The sequence below is a fragment of the Zingiber officinale genome, chromosome 4B, assembly GCF_018446385.1.
Source record: "Zingiber officinale cultivar Zhangliang chromosome 4B, Zo_v1.1, whole genome shotgun sequence".
Taxonomy (NCBI): Eukaryota; Viridiplantae; Streptophyta; class Magnoliopsida; order Zingiberales; family Zingiberaceae; genus Zingiber; species Zingiber officinale.
This window is the reverse complement of record NC_055993.1, coordinates 48,857,096-48,880,509: the sequence shown is the minus strand read 5'-3', so window position 1 is coordinate 48,880,509 and position 23,414 is coordinate 48,857,096. Positions and strand designations below refer to the sequence as shown.

Here is a 23,414-nt window from a genome sequence, read left to right as displayed (position 1 = left end):
GATGAAGATGTTAGGGACAAATATATTCACCTTTTATCATCATATATAAGAGTATCTCTAATCAGAAACATCTTCAACCTGTTGTGCTCAGGCAACAAGAACATTCCTAATCAGGAATATTCTTACTGAGTCAGATCCTTTCGACTCAATCATTGCAACTCTGACATGGGATTGCCAATAACTGGCATGGACAAAACCAACTGCAATAGATTTAACCTGCGATGACTTTCGTGTATTGTCAAATGTACAAACTCAACACCACACCTGTGGCCCACGGATCCATGCTTTTGACAAGCAACATAGGACTATAGTTCAATGCTGGCCCATGCTCCTGTTATGTGGCAAAAAAAAAGACGATTCGTTCGTCCCCAACGCTCCCACTAATCCGTCCTTAGGTCAACACGGAGGAGGTAAATCACGGGTGACTACTAGCCATTAGTGCAAATGGCCAAGACATGGGGGAGGTTATGCTCGGTCACGCCGAGTTTCGACCCCAAGACCTCATGTGACAACACCCCATGCCTTAACCATCGCACCGTCCCGAGGGGACAAAAACTGTATGGGTAAACTTTTTATAGTGACTGACACCACCGCCGAAACGACCCCTTATCAGAAACCCCCGAAGGGATTTTTGGATGAACGATACCACTTAATTGATAAGAGCCTGTGCAGGAAGATGCTCGAACCTAGTACCTCAGTCAAAATATATAACATCATAACCAGAGCACCCCATGCTCCTGTTAGCTCGTTGGTGAACATGACAACCCACGTGGACGTCAAGGTTGGATACTATAAGAAGAGTGAGTTGAATGAGTTGGAGGTAGACTGTTCTCTCTGCGAGACCCAAATTCTTCATCTTTTGTGTTCAATTATTTTCTCCCACTTGACTCCAGCCCAGCGCCCAACTTGACCCAGGCCCGGAGCCACTCGGGTATAGGAAAATAGGAGCTTTATCGAATTCTGACCGTGGGAATGATGCAGTCAAACAGTAGAGCAGTGCTGACTAACAACATTATAAATGAAGATCTAATTCTGAAGAAAGTAGTTTAAATATTAGGTGACAAGAAAATATATCTAAGAGAGATTTAAATCAAAGCATGAAAGACTGCCTTAGTGCTGTTGATTTTGACACTTGAGCAAAATATTGGAGATGTTTTCGGATATTTTTGTGTGTGTTCTTTTGTTTATCAGATTCACCAAAAAGACTCTTAAATGGAACTCCAATGATGGTGTCCAAATAAAAGGACAAAATGCTTATAGTAAAATTATAGTGGGTCTTCTAAAAAAAAATTAGATATCTGAGTGGTAAAAACAAATTTGTCTCTTCTACGCTTTGCACGCTCGGAAGGTTACTGCGAAACACGATCCCACGAATCCTACGAGGCCCGTCTACAAGCGTCCGTCGGATCAAACCTTCTTTCGTTTCAGTGGCGGACAGTGAGTTTATTCGTTGGCTTCGGACACCACCGCGTCTTTGAAGATTTCGCAGCGCCCCATGGCGGACTTCATCGTGTTATCCTCAGGGTGTAGCACCCCTCTCGATCACTTGCAGTCCTCTCTCCGTTTCTACCGTCGCCGTCTCCGCCGAGTCAGCGAGGCTTCGATCGGCAAGCAGGGCCCAGCTCATGGACCGTGGAGGCCCTTCGGTGGCCGCGGCAACTTGGCTCTCTCTTCGCTCTCCAGAAGCACAGGTAACGCACAGCGTCCAGGAATGGATGGCGATCCTGCCCGAAGCGGCAAACAAGTAGCTGAGGAGAGCAGGGTTGGTTCCGTTAATGCTGCCGGAAGCTCAGCTAGCAACTTCTTGTCCTTGCTCTGCCCCCTTCTCAAGTTCTTTGGGGTAAGAATCAATATGCGTTTCAATTACCGTTGCTAATTTTAGGCAATGCCGTTGTTTGTGAAACAACCGGCAGTGGGTTAGGAAATTAGATGATTGGAGCATTCCAATTGTTAGAAAATGAATTTCATAATAATTCTTAATCTATTGACTTGCAAAATGGTCATATTAATACAATTGTGATTAAGGAAATAATAAGTGTGAATACACCAAGATAACAATAGGATAATTATTGGTAAAAAGTCATCAAGTAATTGTATTCTCTCCATAGCTATGAAGATCTTAATTCCATTAACACACAGTCAAACTGAAAATGTTGAAAGTATTATCCCATCTCGATACACTTATCTTCATCGAATCAATGCAAGTTCTAGTTAATAAGACATTGGTTAAGTTGGTGGAAGATAAGAAAGTTGCATCTAAGATGGGTTGCATGGATCGGGAAGGGATGAGGCTATCGATAGGAGCAACAAGTGTGCTGAGAAGTGGATGGGGAGTAGGAAAAGTTGGGAGTGGTGGAGGGAATATCTTGTGTCAGGAGAGGCGAAGTAATCTAGTAAGCTGGAGGAGGTGATGACAAAAGGAGTTGATAGTATGGCTGAGGCATCATAGGCGCTGTGGAGCAACAATGTTGGAGCCAATAAAGCATATCATAATATTCTTCTTAGTTGAGGGATAAAGGGAGAAACTGGAGGAAGGGCCACTTTATCTAAAGGACAGTGAGGTTAGAAAAGAAGAAGAAGACGTGCGTAGGACTTTGATCTAGAAAAATGGAAAGGACCATGAGCAAATATTGTTGCAGTTGTAGGTGTCATCTTGCCTCTTGGATTTTGAGATGATCAAGAGTTCAAATTCTTACTATCATCATGCTTATATAAGCATATTTTTATCATAGTTCTTGAATAGTCACGAGTCTGACTTATTTCTATTTTTTGAACATCTAAGTTGCAGGTTTTCCATTAATCTGTAGTGACTTTCTTATGGATTTAGCTTCATCTCTCTTGATATTTTTGGATTCCCATCTTCAATAATCTTAGTGTAAACTTAGTAAAGCTTACATAGTTCAGGGAAATAATATTGTGCCTCATTTTGTATGTGATACTTTCGCACTTGCTTTGAGACAACAATCTATTTTTAAATATGCAACTTTTTCTTGCATCAAAAGTGCTGGTAACAAATAAAGGTGTACTAAATAATACAACAGTAATTAATGTCTCAAAGTCATTCAATTTTTGCACATGTGCTTTCAAGAGCAATAGCTTTAGACTTCAGAGAATTTCTAGTGGTAACAATTTGCTTACTAAATTTCCAAGATACAACAACCCCACCGAATAAAGAGAGAAAACCTGATGTGTTACTTAACCAATTAGCACTAATCCTTCTAATACATACAATACCCACTAACTTGAAGTCTACGTGAACAAGTATTTTAATGATATTCAAGAAACCTATTTAGAGCAATCTAGTGTTATTTGTTGCTTGCTAGTGTATCCTCTATTTTCTATACACTATCTAAGTCTAGACTTATTGTCTTATATTTACTATACAATATCCCAAGTCTAGACTCATTGTCTTATCAGATTAAAAACCCAATCCCTCATTTCCTCACTGTTTAAGATGTGCTGTGAGAATGGATGAATAACTTTGTTGTAGCATGTTATCAACCATTAAGTAAACCAAAACCTCATTTGTGTCATTTTCATTTAGTGTTGATCAAGAGATTGAGAGGCAATATAGTATCTCTCGAACAATGTTGGCTTAACCTCCTTCTTATTTAAATCCAATAATATAAAGTATTGAGTAATAATCTATTTTAGAGAATGATATATTAACATTTAATATTATTGAATAACTTTATATTAATCATGGTTTAAAATCTCATGTCATACCAATGACAAGGGTGAAACATTTTGTTTTGCCTATCGACCGACACAACGTCGACACGGGCATGCCCCACGTGAGGTCCCGCGGCCACCGCAGAAGCATCACGCGAGGTTGAGTTAGGCTTTTTTTTTTCAATTTTTTTTTAATTGTTATTTTTTTAATGATCAATTTTTTCCCTCTTAATTCTTTCTCCTTCTTCCCCATATTTTATTTATATGATTTTTATTTTTTTTTTCTTATTCCTTTTTCTCATTGAAAAAAAATTCTTTCATAAACTGATTAAAATAAATTAAATGTGAATTTAATATAATGCTATTTGATCCTAATCATTATGTCTAGATTTAATTAGTTTTAAAATATGTTATACTCAATTCTAATTTTTAAAAGATTAGTTTAATTAAATAGTAAGTATTTATAATAATCAAATATAATATTAATAATTTTTTAATTAATATATTTTATATTTAAAAAATACTGAAACCGTATTGTCATAAGCCAAAACTTCGATACAACTTAAAATTTTAAACCATGATATTTGATGCGGTGATGAAGAGGGGCCCACCAAAGATATGTCAAAGTAAGGAAGACCAACTAACGTGGAGGTCAAAATCAAGGAAGGTAAAGGGGCGCTATCGTCAAAATCGGTCGTTCCACTCAGTCATCGTCGGACGGGCAACATGTCAGAGCGGACGAGCAACATGTCCGAGCGGACGAGCAAGCCTAAACGGATAACTTGAGGTTAAGAGAAACAGGTAGTGCATCCCTCGGCTGTCGTCCTCGCCGAGCGGGAGGCATTCCCGTTTGGATGAGAGGCAAACCTCTACAATGGAAAAGCTAAGGGAGATTGCTCAGTGTAGCACAGCCAAGCGGGGAGTGTCTCGGCCGAGCGGCCATTGGTCGGCCTACAATGGGACCCATCCGTGCATCTCCTCGTACTCTTTTGGAGGTTTGTGCCACTAACAACTGAGCATGTTTCGCAGGCAAATTGTATGATAGAAGCTAGCCTGCCACATTAGAGATATGCATGCTCTCTTAAGGAAAGGTGTCAGAGACACTTTTTGACTTGTCTTTTCAGAGGACATTTGGGAAAACGGGCGCATGCTTTGAGATGCATGCGCAGACGCTATAAAAGGGGATTCCCATCTACAGGAAGAGGTATGCGCAACTTTATTACTCTACACGCTCTTTGCTACAACATTTTCTACTATTCTCCACATCATCGGAAACTGACTTGAGCGTCGGAGGGCCAACGCCGGGAACCCCTTCCAGGCCCAGCACTGACGCTTTTATTTTGCAAGACCACATGAAGTCTTTATACTGTCAAACTTCCCCAACTTGCCATTTTCTCCGCTTTTGGACAGGAATATATTTGGCGCGGTCTGTGAGAACTTCACTATTCAAAATGAAAAGATGGAAGATGTTGGACGACTCACCACTGTGACGCTAACACAAGAAGACTTAGAGCTGTTGATACAATCCTGAGCTGTAAAGATAGTAGAGCAATAGAAGACAGTAGCTGATTACCGAGCAAATGACTCTATAGTCTTAATGATAGGTCAGCAAGCTGATGAGGCCGAGTGGAAAACCCCATTGTCTCAATGGCTGTTCGCAAGCCAAACAACAGGCCGATCAGCGCCTTCGGAGAAGCACTGAATGTGCCAATCCCTTCATCATGCATTATTTCGCACGCCATCAGAAGAGCAGGGTCGAGCGGAAAAATCACAAAGTTCCTCTTTAGAGGACGCACCCATTCGGGATAGGCGGAAAAGAAAAGCACCCCGGCTTGACGACTCGCACGAGCGGATAAATAGGCAGTTCTCCTAGGAGATCTTGGATGACCAAGTGCCACGACACTATAGGCTATTGACGATCGGAGAGTACACGGAAGTGACTGACCCAGAGGATTACTTGATCAAATTCGAGGCCACGCTCCACCAGTTTACCGATCGAGTCAAGTACCGGGTATTCCTTACCACGCCCTCCGGATGAGCGCAGAGGTGGTTTAGGCAGCCACTGATCGGATCTATATGCAGCTTTAAAGATTTTCGAACGGCGTTCCTCCAGCACTTTACAAGTAGTCGTCGCTATCAGAAGACAAATGTCAACCTGTTCGTGGTTAAACAAGGGCCCAAGGAAGTATGGTGGGCCTATATTAAAAGGTTTAACTAAGTGGCTATGGAAGTCATTTGGAAGCCCCTGGAGATTTCGATCATCTGCTTGGGCGGGTCACAGAATACATCAATGTGAAGGAGGCCTAAGCGGCTCGAAAGAAGGAAGTGATTCTCGAGCCAACTGTACCCTGAAACGCCGCGCAGCCCATACACACCAACCACCAAAAGGGCCCCGAGCGGAAGCCGCACCACAACATCAAGAGTCTTAGACCCATGCGGTTCAACATGTGGAGGCTGATCAGACGAAGTTCGCTGAGCCTAGACCATGGATGCCACTCTTCTGTTCATATCAACGGGCACCAATACACAACACTAGAGACTGCTATCAGCTCAAATCAAAGCCATGCTAACAGACACCTTCAAGATTTCGCCACTGGTCCCCGACGCCTGATCGTCGCCATTATAGCTAATCGGGAGGACAACAAGAGGAAGGCAAGCTGGGAGATGAGCAGCACTGACAGCAACCCCCGTGAAGAGAGTACGAGAGGCCTGCACTGGCATTTGCCGAGCGGTGACGCCCGTCAGCTCAGAATAAGAGAACCGAAGCAACGCCGTTCGGGGTAACATCAGTATGATTGCGGGAGGCCTGACCGACGACGATTCTAATAGGGCTCGGAAATCACACACCCGACGACGGGAAATAAATACTGTCAGATGCAGTAAGGAGAAAGTAGAGGGGCTGGAGATCAGTTTTGCCTCTCAGGACTTGGAGGGAGTAGAGGTCCCTCATGATGATGTCTTGATCATTAAGGCAATAATTGCAAATTATAATATTCACCATACTTTCGTAGATACAAGAAGTTTGGTGAACATCATATTTAAGAAGGCGTTCGAGTAACTTCAGATCAAGCGGAGTGAGCTCTAGCCTATGACGACACTCTTATACGGATTCACGGACAATGAAGTACTATCGATCAGCTAGGCTCAGCTAGCCATATCCCTCAGGGAGGAGCCACTCCAACGGACGAGGACGACGAACTTCATTGTGGTAGACGTCTCATCCGCCTACAATGTCATACTGGGACGACCGACGTTGAACGAGTTCCGAGCGGTCGTGTCAATGTTCTGCCAGAAGATCAAGTTTCTCATAGATAACTTGGTTGGCGAAGTTAAGGATGACCAGGTAGCAGCTCGGCGGTGCTATGTCGAAATGGTCAAGACTGAGTCACGGGCCATGCAGAAGGCTCAGTGGCGGGAGGTAAATGCAATTCTAGAAAAGCCTCTTGCGCTGGTTTATTACGAGAAAGAAGAAGTCCAAGTTCATCCTAACCGGCTGGAAGCCACGACTTTTATCGCAGCTGACCTGAGTGCAGAAAAGAAGGCGGAGCTAATGCCTGCCTAAGGCAAAACCGCGATGTGTTTGTATGGGCGATTCACGAACTCCCAGAAATCTCGCCAAGCGTAGCATAGCATGAGTTACACGTTCGATTGGACGTAAGGTCGATGAAGCAAAAGAAAAGGGACTTCAGTGCTGAGCAGATATAGATAAGTTACTTGAAGCCGGACACATTCACGAAGTTTAGTTCCCAAGCCAGGCAACAAATAGCGAGTTTGCATCGACTTCCACGATCTGAACAAGGCTTGCCTGAAGGACTACTACCCACTACCTTGTATTGATCAGATGGTAGATTCCACGGCTAACTGTGAGCTGATATGCATGCTGGACGTATACTAGGGCTGCCACCAGGTTCCGCTCGCCAAGGAGGATCAAGAGAAGGTCAACTGCATCATGGCGGATGGAACCTTCTGCTATAATGTCATATTGTTTGAGCTGAAAAATGCCAGAGCTACATATCAAAGGTTGATGAACAAGGTGTTCCGCTGCCAAATCGGTTAGAGACAAAACAAATTCTTGCTCGGAGGTTAGGTGAATCAAATTAAGTGATTAAGGCTTGAAAGACAAAATTCTTAGCTTGAGGTTAGGTGAATCAAGTTAAGTGATTAAGGCTTGGTAGATAAATTCCTAGCTGGGTACTGGGTGCTAGATGAATCAAGTCCAAGTGTGTGTAATTAGTTGGAAGCTGATTGCTTGGCAAAAAGTCCAAGTGTGTGGAATCAGTTCGAAGCTGATTACTTGGCAAAATCGAACTAGTCGGATCAAATCTCATCAAGTGCGAGTAACTTTTCATTATATCATACTCATTACACGGTTAGAGTCTAGCGATGACTCTTGACGAAGGATTTCAGAGGGTCTAGGCGACCATATAGGGTCCATGCGACTGGGGATACGAGCGATCGGAGTAACTTCTAGGCGATTGGGAGATGACATTATCAGTAATTCGAACAAGGCGGTCAAGATGAAATTTGACCCCTACCTAGGTGACTGGAGGGTGTATGGGCCACCAGAGAGTTTTGTTAACGTTATCTTACGGATAGAAGTTGCAGCCACGTTAACACCTCTAAAGGCAACTGGGAAGGCTCCAAGCAACCGGAGGAATCCTATATCTATGAGTTTCGAGGCAGAGCTTAAAAATCAGTCATTCACACATCTCCCTTGCCTTGTGTGCTGTGACATGCTGTGACTTGCGCTTCATTTCTGATCAACAACACCTAGAGTAACATTTTTATATATTTTAGTGTTGTCTTATTTGTTTATTGTAGATTCTTTTTCTTGAAGGTTTCTCCACTTAAGAAAAATCAGAAATAAGAATTACATTTTATATCTGCTGCGTGTTTATACTTCTAGATTGATCAACTTGCATGCTTAAACTGTTAGATAAATCCATTGCATGCTTTTATTACCTTTGTGTTACTTGATTGAATCAGTCTAAGTTTAATTTATTTCCGCTATGCTTACTCTGACTGATTCAACTCTTTAATTACTATTTGCTCATTTTTAAAATCTTAACCTTGTTCATCCTCCTCTAGCGTTGATTTTGATCCTACATTTAGGACCTCAAATGGGTTGATTGAATAAATTTTTTCGAAGATTTTCTGATCGGTTCAGGTGCTTAAATGGAACACTACTAAGCCTATCTATAAATTGTATTATGTTACCCAACTTTTCTTTCTTGTCAAAGCTTGCTTGTTCTTAATCTAGATTTATTTCTTAAGGAAACTCAAAACTTCTTAAGCTAATCTTTGTATTATTGGTGAATATTTCACTTTTTCTATTAAGCAGGGTGGGGATCCTTCTCAAAATCGGAATGAACTTCTCGAGGTACAGTATACTCAAATTATGCAAATTGTTCAATTTCCATATCTGAAAATCAAGAGCCATCACTTAGAAATAATAATTTCTTGAATCCCTATGTCCAAAATGTTGGATATGTGAAAACACAAACAAATTTCTTCCACTGGCAATGCCAAAGACAAAAGATTGCTTATCATTTCATTATGCCACATATGAAATTATTGATTTTTGATTTGAGTTAAATTGTTTTATCTTATAGGTCGCAACATCTTCCCTATCCAGTTTATCTAGATTTCCATGGGGTTCAAAGTCATTAAACATAAGAAGCCCTGATTCTACAACACAACAAACATCTTTGCAAATATATGAATTTGGTAAGTCCTCATAGAGAATAATTTATTGTGAATCCTTTTTTCCCTCTGTTATAGATAAATTACTAATAAATATGCTCTAGAGAATAGAGACGTTGATGGTTTTGATAATAATGCTCTCAATGAAATTTAATTTCTCAATCATAATTGGAGCACACATGGAGACCACAGAGATAGCATTAACTCAAAATAATGAATTACATGAGTGGTTGTCCCATTTTATATACAAACTGTCAAGAGTTAGCTTATATAAATGAAATGGAGAGATTGCCGACAATGATAGATTGCACAATGCTTCATGAGTCCCTTATATTCCATATTTTATCTCTCATACTTTTGGTTAGATATCTTAAGTGGTCATGTTCAACCTTGTGGGAGCCGTAGGACTTGCACAACACTGTAGGGCGTGGAGCCGTGAGGCATGTTGCAACCTGACGACAAGTCATGTGTCGAGGCAGCCAGGTCTTTTTTCAAATATTTTTTTTTAAAATTTTTTTCCCTTTGTTCCCCATTTCTAGATTGTTTTTATTTTTTTACCAAAAATTTCTTTTCCTCTATTAATTTTATCTTTCTATATTCGACTATGGGAGATTTTTTTTTTCCATTCATCTATGATTATTTTTTTCCTTCATGTGTCCACGAAGTATATAAAGAGAAAAAAATCTCTTTAAAGATGAAGAATACAGATTATTAGAAAAGATAAAAAAATAATATAATTTCTAATCATATTAAAATATTATTATTAATGAATTAAATTGTTTTATATTTAAATTAATTTAACTTAATTTTAATTGATTATAATAAATTCAAATTAAATCCAATTTAAACCTATCTCATCGTGGCATGTTTCCTTGGTGAACTTTAGTGAACCCTAAATCGACTTTTACTAAATAATGATGAGATATTTCATAAGTTAATATCAAATCTAACTCAATAGTAAGCATTTGTAATATTCAAATATTAATAAAAATATTTTTAATTAATATATTTTATATTTAAAAAAGTGAAAGCCTTAGGGCAATAGTAAAATTGTTGCTATATGAGCTGGAGGTCAGGAGTTCAAGTCTCGAAATTTTTTTTGCAAAGTAGGGTAATGCTGCATACAATAGCTCCTTCCCCGTGATTCTGTTCTTTTTTATGTTTAAAAAAGTACTGAAACCATCTTGGCATTGCACGACGTAGTACCGAAACACGGCTCGAAATTTAAACCTTAATTTTGACCAAGTTGATATGGCTCAATGGCTTTGTGGCTCGAGGTCCGTTGGATATTGGAGAAGGATAGATTGGAAAAGGATGGCATGAGATATTTCAGAGATTGTAGGATGAGTAGCAGAGGTGGCAACCTTGAAGTAGCCTGAGGAGGAAGAACTACATAGGTGAAGAGTGAAGTATAACATGTGGAACGAGCCAAAAGCTCGATGCATCCAAAGGACTTAGGTTACCTAATGGGAGATATTGACTCAACTATTAGATTGGTCATAGACTGGAAGGTATTTCTAGTTGATTTTAGAGAATCCAGGCCATGACCATTAGATAACGACCACAAGGATCATTCCTTACAAGCAAGCAATTGACATCTACCTATTTATTCTCTTAGGAGTTAATATTCTTTTTGTGAAAGAGAGAAACAAACACTGATGGAAAGATCCAGTGCAGAGAGAATATAGGGTCAGCTCATTTGGGTTAGACATTCGGTGACCGAGTTAGGATGCACTTCTATTGGACGAATAAAAGTTCACTGTGACAATAAATTGTGATGCATATTGTTCCTAATAGGCTTAACAAAAGGGTAGTTCCTTGTTATCCCAAGTCTCTAGCTTATTAAACACAAACCATATATCTTTGGATAAACATTTGTTTTCTTTTTCTTTATTTTGTGTTGATGGATTGTTACTTTTATGTGCAGATATTATATGTACTAATCTTTTGGATGGATTTTGAGTGATTAGAATATATATTATGTTGATCTAATCTATCTACAATTTTTATCACTTTCTTTATTTTGTGTGTATGGTACTTACTGTGAATGATATTAGAAGAGTAATTTGCTAGATTTTCAACTTTTTTTGGAATTAGATATTGATATTAGTTTGTGTCTAGACACATTTTTCTTTGCAATAGAAGTGATTCACAGGTGGAATTTACTCAACTTTATTTCCAACAGAGGCATGCCCTTTTTGCAGGAGAGTGAGGGAAGCAATGACCGAGCTAGATCTCACAGTGGAGGTGACAAAATATGACACTTATTCTACCTTAATTTTCTAAGTTGCTATTTTCATTTGACTGATATTAAAATTTAAAAACTAGGCAAGCGTTGTTTTCTTCATATTTGAATTGTGGAATGATACAGACTAGATTATTAGTTTATCTAGACTACATTAAGGTAGTTGTTCCTGGAAAATGATTCATATCTAGGCTTCAATTGGGAATGCTAGACTTGGATATTAGGTTTTATGTTTGCTAGACTGCTCAAATCAGGTGGTAAAATCTTGTTTGCTGGGAGGTAGACATGCTGTGGTAGGTGAGAATAGATGACTGCTTTAGATTGTGAATATCTTGAATTCAAAGTGATTCTGCTTTGCAAATTCTTGGTCTATTTATGAACTAGGTCACACCTTAATAGTTTGTATTGACTTGGCTACATTAATTCAAGTTTGATTGGTTCCTTGGATCATCCATATCTGGCAATACTAACTGGTTCACCTGGACCTCCAAAGCCACACCATTTTTGTCCAATCTGATCTGTTGGCATGAAACCTGCAAGTGGACTGACCATTTCATGTGGTAGCTTAGATAGAGCTTCCTGTGCCCCCAGGGCGTAGCCGAGCCGGTAACCATATGGTAGATTTGTAAAATTAAACAAGGGTTGAATCCCGGCAAAAGCCATGGAAATACTCTCGGGCTTGTTCGGTACCTTATTTACTCCTTTCCGATGGTGTGGGACAGTCGGGGGTGCCGCCAACGAATTTCACCTTTTTGTAGAATTAGATAGAGCTTCCTGTGTGGCATAAAACTCAGTATTGTCTCAATAAGGACAGTGTGAATGAACAAAGTGACAAAGCACCACATTATATCTCATGCGTACCATGTGAGCCTTCTGTGACCATGAGTTCCATCAGAGTACCACATCAGCACTCATAGTATGCTGGCTGGGTATGTAAACTCATTTTCATGAATCCTTTGGATTGGCCACCCTTCTATCTTCATATATGTTGAACCAAAGTATCCCCTGTAAATATGAAACTAACATATAATAGTGTATGATTCATCAAAAGCAACTTGCTGACTGTTAATTTATCCAATAGGTAACCAAGAACCTATTTATGCTTGTATTCACTCTTAGATGTGCTAACCATCATTGAACTTAAAACAAAAAGTTTATGGATTGAGTTGAGGTTCCATCATTAAGCAAATCAAGTTAGTAGGCCTCAGACAATTGGGCCCATCCTAACACAATTACTTTGACTTTGTTTCTTACAAGACCCTTTGTCAATAGGTCTGCTAAGTTTTGGTCTGGCCTAATAAATAAAATCAATGTAAATAATACCATCCTGGATTAAATGCTAAACTCTAGTCCCATAATCAAATATGTAATACATATCTGTTTTTTTGGAGTCTTATAAAATTAACTTTTATAAAGGGTGAAAATTCAACCATTAGTGAATGAGTAAACCTCGAGATTAGTTATCTTGCATCTAAGTGTTTCCTTGAGCATTGTTTGAAATTCAGTAAACCATAGTCCATTGTGCCTTTTAAGTAGTTTGTGACTCTTTTAATTGCATTGTAATGGTCTACTTTGGGTTTATCAGTACATTAAGTAGGCAAAATGGTTGAAAATTAGAATGTTTTAAATTTTGAAGTTTAAATAGGAACTATAGATTTTATTACTGTTTTCTCAAAAGGTTGTGAAGCGAAGCTTTGGTACAATGGTAAAGTTACTGCTGTATGACTGTTTACGAGAACAACCTCTTGCAAAGTAGAGTAAGGTTGTGTACAAAATACCTTTCCTTGAGACCTTCATTGGCAGGAGCTTCCCTTTTTTCTTAAAAGGTTGTGAGTTTTCTGTTTAAAAGTAATCAAAGTAAAGTAGGAAAATTATATTTTATTTGAATAGAAAAGGCTATTTATATTTTTTTAACCTAGTTTGTAGGATTAGGAGATTGAGTCATAAGTCTTTAAAAGGGACCCTGACTTTCTCTTGTAATTAATGAAATTTTGAGTTGTGCTCTGCATGAAATCATTCAGTTTGGTGTTGCATCCAACTATATAAAAGTCGAATATTGATTCTCTGTTTCATACTCTTGCATTTTCATATCCCTTTTTGTGACCCTCCATTGACAGGTTTTATTACTCTTCTGCGAGAGAAAAAGTTCTCAATTCCTCACCTATGTAACCCTCATCTTTGCCTCCACAACCCCATCTTGCCTCACATCACATTGCCTGCTTGTCTTGTGCCACCAGCCCCATTGAGTGATAAAGGTTAGTCGCGTACAGCAAGGAGGGGGAAGTGCATCAAGTGTTGATCAAGGGAGAGGAGGGGTTTGTGGTGTGTTTGTGTTGCTCAGAATAGAAAAGAGAGAGGGAGAGAGGAGAGGCAAGGAGAGTTTAATACCCAAGTAAACTCTAACTCAACTCGACACAGTTTGAATTTCAAATTGGTGCGACTTGGTTTCAGTCCTAGCTTGAACAGATCAAGTGTAATTCAAGCCCAATTAAAGGCAGGCGAAATTAAACAGATTCACTCCTGCTCCCACTCTGAATAGTCGATCTAACATCAAATTAATCTCAAAACTGATCCACTAAATGAGCACCTATACAACTGAGTTCGACCATAAAACAATTAATTCAGTCCTAAACGCATTCAATATACATCTAAACATCCAATATACATCTATTACTCATATTGACTGATAACTAGGACTTAGAGTTTAATAATATTTTTCGAAAGGAATTTTGCCTTTTTTTTCTTTTTGAAAATACCTACTTGCAATCAATTGGGTTCCACCTTGATGGTAGATCAGCAAGGACCCAAGTGTTGTTCTTCTTGAAGGTAGTTAAGACTAAATTCAATGACAACAAATTGAAATTTCCTATATGATCTTTAAACAAGTTTCTTGAGAGTAATCTAACCACTATTATACACCTTATACTTTTAGATAGTTTAACAATATACTAAATGATAAAGTAGTTGACCTACTACATACTGCCTTGGCGGTAGGCATATGCTAGGCAGGGAGATAAGAACTCGACGCTGAAATATTATAAAATAGAGTAAAATATGTACATACTTGTGAGGGCTCTTGAGAAGGATGCTCCATTTTTAAAATTGGGGTTAAAAGAACAAAGAAGTTGTTGGTCAAGCGCACCCTACAAGAACAAGATAAAAACTAGGGTCAAATCAAGCAACAACACACATCAACAATCCACACAACCACTTAGATCACCGTTACACCAAGGTTTCATCACCAAGCATTACGGAGGGGGCCCCACATGTATTCACACTTAATTTTAGTATGCTTTCTTTAATTGGACTCAATTTCACCAAGTATTTACTCTTATCCAATACCCCTGAGAAATACACCTCACCCTCATCACACCCATATAGCATGGAAGGGAAAAGATGAAAAATCAATGAATCAGACAACCACCTTAGAAAGTAGCATAGAATTGAGTGGGGACTCCCATTAAGCATGCATTTCACGTTGTCTAAAATCAATGAAAAATCATAATTCTAATAATTGACACACCAAGAACACAAAAAATTACTAAATACATAACATCAACAAAATATATTTATATTTCATATTGCAACTAATACAATAAAAATCATGGACAAACATAAAATTCTTAATTATAAATCCAAATTGCAAGAAAACACATGACAAAATCATAATTATGATAATCATAGTATAATATCAAAAAATGGGAAGACAACTGTTGTCACACATTCAAGTTCGCAATCAAGGTAATAACTAAGTCTAGTATCCTTTAAGAGAGAAACATTATTGATAGGCATAATTTGGAAGCTCCCAAGTACTTCTTGGATGTTGATGGCGAAGCGTTCTTCGTCTTCTCCGTATCGTGTAGAAGAGCTTTTGCTCAAAGTCAACACGAAATTAAAGGGTGCCGATCTAATTCTGGCAAGGCCCCTCCAATGCTTAAGTGAGATAACGAGTAGAAAATAGTAGAAATGAGAAAGATGAATGTATGAGGGTTAGCATACTCTTTTATAGTTTTCTCACATAACGACATCTTTGATAACACCTTAGTTCTCCGATCGCAACTACTACTATTATTCCTTATTATTGTCTGCTTCGTTTCCCTTCCCCAACAACATCATGATCCCCGCATCATCGGTAATTAACCTTCATCATTATTGGCTATTAGTATTGCATCTAACGTTCTCTCAAACCATCGCTTCCATACTTAGACAAACCATTTGGCTCTGAGCTTCCCGAGCACTGGTTTCTAATGGAAAGTGTCAAGAGGTCTTGGACTTGGTTCCCGAGCACCTTTTGACTCTGATATCCGATTACTTTCATACTTCAATTCCGATCCCTGAATGTCGTCTGATCTGATTCTCTGGCACCTTCGAATCTGATTCCCAAGCACTGCATAACTCTAAACCCGATTCTCCTAAATGCCAAACCCAATATTCTTTCTTACGGGCTTAAATCGGTCGACCCATTTCTCGTAGAATCAATTATATAAAAGAGTCATTGAAGTGCTCCTCATCACCCTCTCTTCACTTTCTTTCGCAAACTAACATAGGAGTTATGCAATTAAATACATGGTTTAAAATTTCATATCGTGTTGGGCGAAATAGGCAAAATTTGTCACTCTGTTTGGCATCGGCACTGCGGGCCTCCGCAGGGTCGTGGGGGCGCGATGACCTACGCGGGGTTGTGGAGGCATCTTGATCTCGCAACAACCTCTGCGGGCTCATTGAGGTGTCGCGATCCTGTGACGACCTCCGCGGGGTCTTGAAGGTGCTGCAATCCCGCGACTATGGGTTGTGGAGGTTCTTTTTAGCCGATCCCATGGCGACCCCTATGGGGTTGCAGAGGCGCCGTGATGGGTCATGATAGCCTCTATGACCCTGTAGAGGTCATTGCGGGATCGTGATAGCTTCCGTGACCCCACGGGATTGTGACAGCCACCATGACCCCGCGGGATCGTGACAGACTCCGTGACCTCGCAGAGGTCGCCATGGGATCATGGCGGCCCACAAGCCCACAGAGGGGGCCGAGGATGTGAAGGTGCCAAGATCCTGTTTTTTTATTTTAAATTGTTTTTTATTATTTTAAATTTTTTAATGTTTTAATATTTAGGTTATTTTTTATTTTAGTTAATATATTTTATATTTAAAAAATACCGAAACCATATTGGCACAGTATAATACGATACCAAAAATGTATTGTTCTTGTCCTAAATTGAAACTTCAATACGGGTCAAAATTTTAAACAATGTCAAATACTTATCAAGATTTTGTTCAAATATTTGGTCTTAATACTGGTCAAATATACTGGCCATCCCAATATTTGATCAATATTTTCTAGATCAAATATTGATTAGATACTGATCATTTCAGTACTTGATCTATCCAGATTAAATACTTATCTAAATACTGATCATCACAATATTTGATCAATATAACAGGACCAGCCATTTTCTGATCAAGTAGTGATCATCTCATGCTCTACTATTTCACATTTCTATTCCTAGCATCAATAGTCAAGACCTAAAGAAGAGCCAAGAGAATAGAGAAAATATACCTAGAGAAGAGAAGGATAAATGAAAGATGATTCGACATTTGAGCTAGTTGGTTCATTTGGTGAAAACATTTCATGCATTGGCTGTGGGGAAAGCCAAGATTGATGGGAATAAGAAAGGATTGATAGAGGATGGCAAGCCATCTTTGTTGACGAGAAAAGCCATTGCGTGTGAGCGTGTGGATAGTGGAGGTGGTTTCGTTGGAAAAAAGAGAGAATGAAAAAGGGATTAGGGCATGGTATAAAATGTTGAGCCATGTCGATTGGTATGGGTGGAATTTACCATCCTGCTCGCCGATCGACACTGGCACGAGTTCTTCATTTTTTATATTTTTTATGCATTTAATGCTAATTTCTTTCCCTATTCCTTTTCCTCTTAATTTTTTCCTAATTCATTAGTTATTTTTTCCCCTAATTTTTGTTCCTCCATCCTTCCGCAAGGGTAATCATAGAGAAAAAACCTCTTAACCTATTTAAGTTAATTTTTTCCTTCTATTGGTCCACGAGGTAAATAAAGGAACAAATTTCTTTCAAATGGAGGAAACAAATTGTTAGGGAAATATATATATATATATATATACTAAGGATTAAATTCTTCTATATATAAATTTGGTTTAATTTTAATCGATCAAAATAAATCAAAACTAAATATAGTTTGAACCTAGTTGATCCGGCCATGTTTATTTGATTTACTTTAGCTAATCCTAAATTGTGTTTTACTCAATAACCATTAAACATTTTATGAGATAATATTAAAACTTGAATTCAACAATTCAACATCTCAAATGTAACTCATATTAGATATCTATATGAGTCAAATACTAATGAAACATTTTTTAATCAATATATTTATATTTAAACAAGTATTGAAACTGTATCAACGCGACACAAGTCATAAACTTAAATTTCAGTATGATTTGAAATTGTAAATCTTAGATTAGGGTATAGGTGAATCAACTACTTTTTAAAAAAATTATTTTTTTGCCACTAAATAGGCCAGATCCCTAGGCATAGTGCTTAGGTTGCTTAGGTGGTTCATGTTGCTCACTTTTTAGTCGTCTAATAAGGGCGAAGCAACCGTTGTTTGATACCATCCTAAACCAATTTTTGAGATATGATTTTGATTCTCGAAAGTCTCATATTGGGTAGCCAACCCTTTTAGTGGGATAAGACTTAGTTGTTATAAGTCTCATATTGGGTGTATAATATGAGAAAAAGAAAAGTATTGTATTGCACTCATAATTATGCAATGACACTTGTATGGAGTGTATATAAACTCCTAATAACATTCTAATGGAACTAATAAAGCGAAACAAACTCCATTAGTACAATGATCCTATTTCATATTTCATAACACTTTTTCTCAAGTTGGAGCAAGTATATTATCTATGTCTAGCTCAAGGATTGAAATTTCTTGTTAAGCTAGGGTTTTATTCCCCAATAGATTAGAACCGTGTCATTGGTATGGTTTAAATCTCATACCATGCCTACTAGCACACTAAGAATGTGTTGTTTGGATAAATTACTAAAATTTGATGCTATTTAGCATAGGTAATCTATTGTGTCAATCATGTTAATGAGTATCGTGTCATGTTAATATTGACGCCTCATGGAATGCTATAATACGTGTTAAGATGAATTGAAACAATATTTTTTTCATCTTGTGTCCATACATATCAAAATTGCATTTCAAATGAGACACAAAGTTGGAATTTAACTATATATAGTTGTATTCTCTTCTTTTTCTTCTTTATCTCCTTTCTCCTTCCCCTTTTAATTTTCTATCAACAATAAACCTTAAAACACTATTACGGTTCTAAAACAATATTGTCTTATGCAAGACAAACTCCTTGATTTGAGAGTCGGTATTGGTACTGAAGGTGTGTCGAAGGAGAAGGGGTTGCTAATGTTAGAGGAAGAGGAAGGAGAGGAGGAAGAATATCGATGTTAGAGGAAGAGCATGAGATGAGCTACATGGAGCAGTGGAAGCTAGCCAACACTAGAGGAGGAAGCTAGGCTACTATAATTTCAGTTTTGGTGTGAAGGAGAAGGGTTCAGGCAAAGAAGTTGGTGTTAGGACCATTGACGGCCGGCTAGGGGGGGCGAATAGACCCTGCACAAATCAAGCAAAAACCTTTCTCGAACAAATAGCTTAATTAAAATAACACTTGCATATAAGAAATATTAAAGAGACTAAAAGATAGAGGCACACAGGTTTACTTAGTTACAAACAGGGAGGTTGTTAATTCAAGGCAGATGAAGTCGTACTATTTTCTCGTTCAGGCGAAGAAGCCTCTTTATAGCAATGAAAACATAGAAAGACGAAGCTAAACAGAAAAGGAAGTGTGTATAAGTGTTGCTTGGATATTTCTTATTGTTATTAACTTCTGGGAGCAGGGCTGTTTATATAGCCCTGCTCGGGGCGCGTGGAAGGGTTCCAGGCGTTTGGAATGGGATAATATTTTATTCCCGACGCAACGGTATGTGCCACGTCAAATTTGGTTAAGAATTGAGTTCCGGGCGCCTAGAATGGTTCCGGGCGCCTCCGGGCGCTCGGAATGGTTCCGGGCACCCCAAACTGCTCCGAGCGCCCGAAATGGTTTCGGGCGCCTCAGACTACTCCGGGCGCTCGGAATGGTTCCGGGCGCCCCGAAGGTGAAAGTTAACTTTTAGTTGACTTTCTCTCCGGGCCTCCAGCTTCGGCTCTGCTTGCTTTGGTCCAGGTCTTTCTCTCCAGCTCCGCACGCTTGGGTAATTTTGTCCATCTGGAAGAGGACTCACCCGAACTTAACTTTCGGCCTTCTCGAGCAAGCTTCCGCTCCAGCTTCTCGTCCCTCGGAAATGCCGCGCGCCTCCTTCTCGTCCGCCCGCGTACTCTTCCGCAGCACCTCGTCCCTCAGACGCACCGAGCCCGTCTGCTCCTAAGTTCCTATACACTTAGACATAAGGTTAAACACAACATGACCTAACCTAACTTGTTTGATCACATCAAAACTACCTTGGGGTACCAACAATCTCTCCCTTTTTGATGTGAGTAACCCAAGTTAAGTTAGGGTAAACCAACATAAAGTAAAAGCAATAGATTTTGCATTAAAGTGCAAAAATTTGAAAATAGTTAAGCTACCTCCCCCTAGACTTAATCTTCCCTTCTCCCCCTTTGATCACATAAAAAATGGGGTAAAAAAAAAAATTTAAGGGTAATTTTTCAAAAAAATAAGAAAGTTTTTAGATAAAAAAACTCTGATTTTCTAACAATTTTGAAAAACTTATCAAGTTTTTGAAAGCTTTGAAAAATTTGAAAATAATTTTGATATCACAAAAAAAAATTGACAACGTAGATTTTAGAAAAAAAAAATTTTAAGTAAAAAAATATTTGAGTAACTGTTTAAAGCATTAATTACAATTAGATGGTTTATCAGTTAGTCAATTAAACGTTTTATTTTATTAATTGGTTTCCAAGCTGTGGTGAGACACTAGACCTTCTTAGTTATTGGAGCAACAACCACTTTCTAGACAAAGTCTCTTAAGGAAATCAAACATTTAATCTATTCTCTGAAAGTCCTAACTTTAAGGTGTTAATTTATACAAGTTTTTGGAACCCAATATAGATTCCTACCAATTGGGTTAATCAGAAATTTCTTTGGGACATTTTCTAGACAGTTTTCTGATTTGACCCCTATGAAATCTAGGATGCCAGCTTAGTCTATTATAATTTTGGATTTTAACATTTAAGCATGCACGATTTGTCAAGTTTTCTACTTGTACTTTCAATTTATCATTTTCTATTTTTAATTTATCATATTCTTCTAATGGACAAGATTTGGCTAGAATCAATTTTAACTCTTTATTTTCTTTTTCTAGTTTGCAACAATTCTTTGATAAATATTTTATAAACTTGAATGACTTATCAGGAGGAAGAGATCGTACCTGACTTACCTTTTAGATCCCGTTATCCGTAGTTCCTCCTGAAGTGCTGTTTTCTTCCGATATTGCTCCTCCTTCATCGATGCTCTCGATGTTCATTTCAGACGAGCTTGCTTCGTTTTTGTCGTCTTGATTGCTTGCCATTAATGCAAGTCCGGAGAAAGTCTCAATCTCTGATTCGGACGATGTTTCGTCCCACGTCGCCTTTAGCGCTTTGTACTTGTTAGATTGGACAAACTTCTTGTTCTTTCCTTTGTCCTTGTCCTTGATCTTTAACTTAGGGCAGTTGTCTTTAACGAGCCCTTCTTCATTGCAGTGGTAGCATCTGATCGTTCTTTTCTTTCTACCCTACAGATGGTTAGTTTTTCTAGTTTAAATAAATTTTTTAAATTATTTTTACCATCAACGTCGTTTCGTTGTCATTGAGAGAGGATTCTGAATCTTGTTCGTCCACCTTTGCTTTAAAGGCAATGTTGTGTTTTAGCTTCTTCTTCATATCTGCACATCTCGTTTCATTGAGTTCAAATGTTGAAAACATTTCTTCTAAGGTGACAGATTCTAAATCTTTAGATATATAGTAAGCATCTACTAATGATGCCCACTCGGTGTTTCTAGGAAATGCATTAAGCGCGTACCTTAGCGAATCTCGGTTGTTTATCTTTTCTCCGAGATTTGTGAGTTCGATGATTAGTTCCTTCATTCTCGAGTGAAGATGTGCAACGGTTTCTTCTGTTTCCAATTTTATATTACTCAGCTGGTTCCTTAGCAGATCTCATCTTACGAGCTTGGCTTCGGACGTCCCTTCGTGTAGCTCAAGGAACTTCTTCCAAAGCTCCTTTGCTGAGTTGTAGGCGCCGATCCGATTGACTTCTTGTGGCGGTAGAATGCTCAGCAGATGGAACTCTGCTTTGCCATTTGCTACGTAGTCGGCCTGCTCTTTTTTCGTCCACTGGTATTCTTAATTACCTTCGGGCACTACAAAACTGAACTTTATTATTAAAAGCAATTTAAAATTGGTTTTAAAGAATACCTCCATTCTCTTTTTCCAGCTCGCGAACTTCCCTTCGAACTTCGGTGGGTATATGCTCGGTCCGACCATCGTCTCGTTGCTTCAGTTGGCTTTCTGAAGCGTCCTGACTCTGATATCACTTGTTAGGACCCTTGGCGGCCGTCTAGAGGGGGGTGAATAACCCCTCCACAAATCAAGCAAAAAACCTTTCTCGAACAAATAACTTAATTAAAATAACACTTGTATATAAGAAATACTAAAGAGACTAAAAGACAGAGGCACACAAGTTTACTTGGTTACAACTGGGGAGGTTATTAATCCAAGGCAGATGAAGTCGTACTATTTTCTCCTTCAGGCGGAGAAACCGCTTTATAGCAATGAAAACACAGAAAAACGAAGCTAAATAGAAAAGGAAGTGTGTACAAGTGTTGCTTGGATATTTCTTATTATTGTTAGCTTCTAGGAGCAAGGCTGTTTATATAGCCCTGCTCAGGGCGCCTAGAAGGGTTCCAGGCGCCTGGAATGAGATAATATTTTATCCCCGACGCAACGATACGTGCTACGTCGAATTTGGCTAAGAATTGGGTTCCGGGCGCCCAGAATAATTCCAAGCGCCCCGGACAGCTTCGGGCGCCTGGAATGGTTCCGGGCACCCGGAATGGTTCCAGGCGCCCCGAAGGTGAAAGTCAACTTTTTAGTTGACTTCCGGGCGCCCCGAAGGTGAAAGCCAACTTTTTAGTTGACTTTCTCTCCGGGCCTCCAGCTTCGGCTCCGCTTGCTTTGGTCCGGTTTTTCCACTCCGGCTTCGCTCGCTTGGGTGATTTCGACCATCTGGAATAGGGTTCACCCGAACCCAACTTTCGGCTTTCTTGAGCAAGCTTCCGCTCCGGCTTCTCGTCCCTCGGAAACGCCGCGCGCCTCCTTCTTGTCCGCCCACGTACTCTTCTGCAGCACCTCGTCCCTCAGGCTCACCGAGCCTGTCGGCTCTCTCCCGTGCCGTCCTTCTCTCTAGCTACGTCTTTTGCTCGACGTCCTGTGCTCCTAAGTTCCTGTACACTTAGACATAAGGTTAAATACAATATGACCTAATCGAACTTGTTTGATCACATCAAAACTACCTTGGGGTACCAACAGTTGACACTTCGATCATAACTTCTAATAAGGACTCAGGATGAGGAGGAGAAAGCTGTAAAGAAAGGTGTGTTGATGAAGGAATCAGTGCCCACAATGGTTCGTCGCCTTGTTTTATTGCCATTCTAGCTTGTCTTGTTAATCAAACAAAATGTTTTACCCATCTCAACCGATAGCTAGAG

General features: G+C 39.1%; 1 protein-coding gene across 3 annotated transcripts in view; it reads left to right on the top strand.

The window, feature by feature from the left end:
- The first annotated feature begins 1,362 nt into the window (after positions 1 to 1,362).
- LOC121975037 overlaps positions 1,363 to 23,414 on the top strand; it is a 92,430-nt gene continuing 70,378 nt past the window's right edge. For all 3 annotated transcript variants that reach the window (XR_006110196.1, XM_042526396.1, XM_042526395.1), the window contains exons 1-4: positions 1,363 to 1,840; positions 9,014 to 9,052; positions 9,285 to 9,399; positions 11,561 to 11,622. Coding sequence is in view for 2 of the 3 variants with exons in the window: in XM_042526396.1 (XP_042382330.1) it covers positions 1,496 to 1,840; positions 9,014 to 9,052; positions 9,285 to 9,399; positions 11,561 to 11,622 (561 nt within the window). In the remaining variant the exon portion in view is untranslated. The remainder of the gene's footprint in view (positions 1,841 to 9,013; positions 9,053 to 9,284; positions 9,400 to 11,560; positions 11,623 to 23,414) is intronic.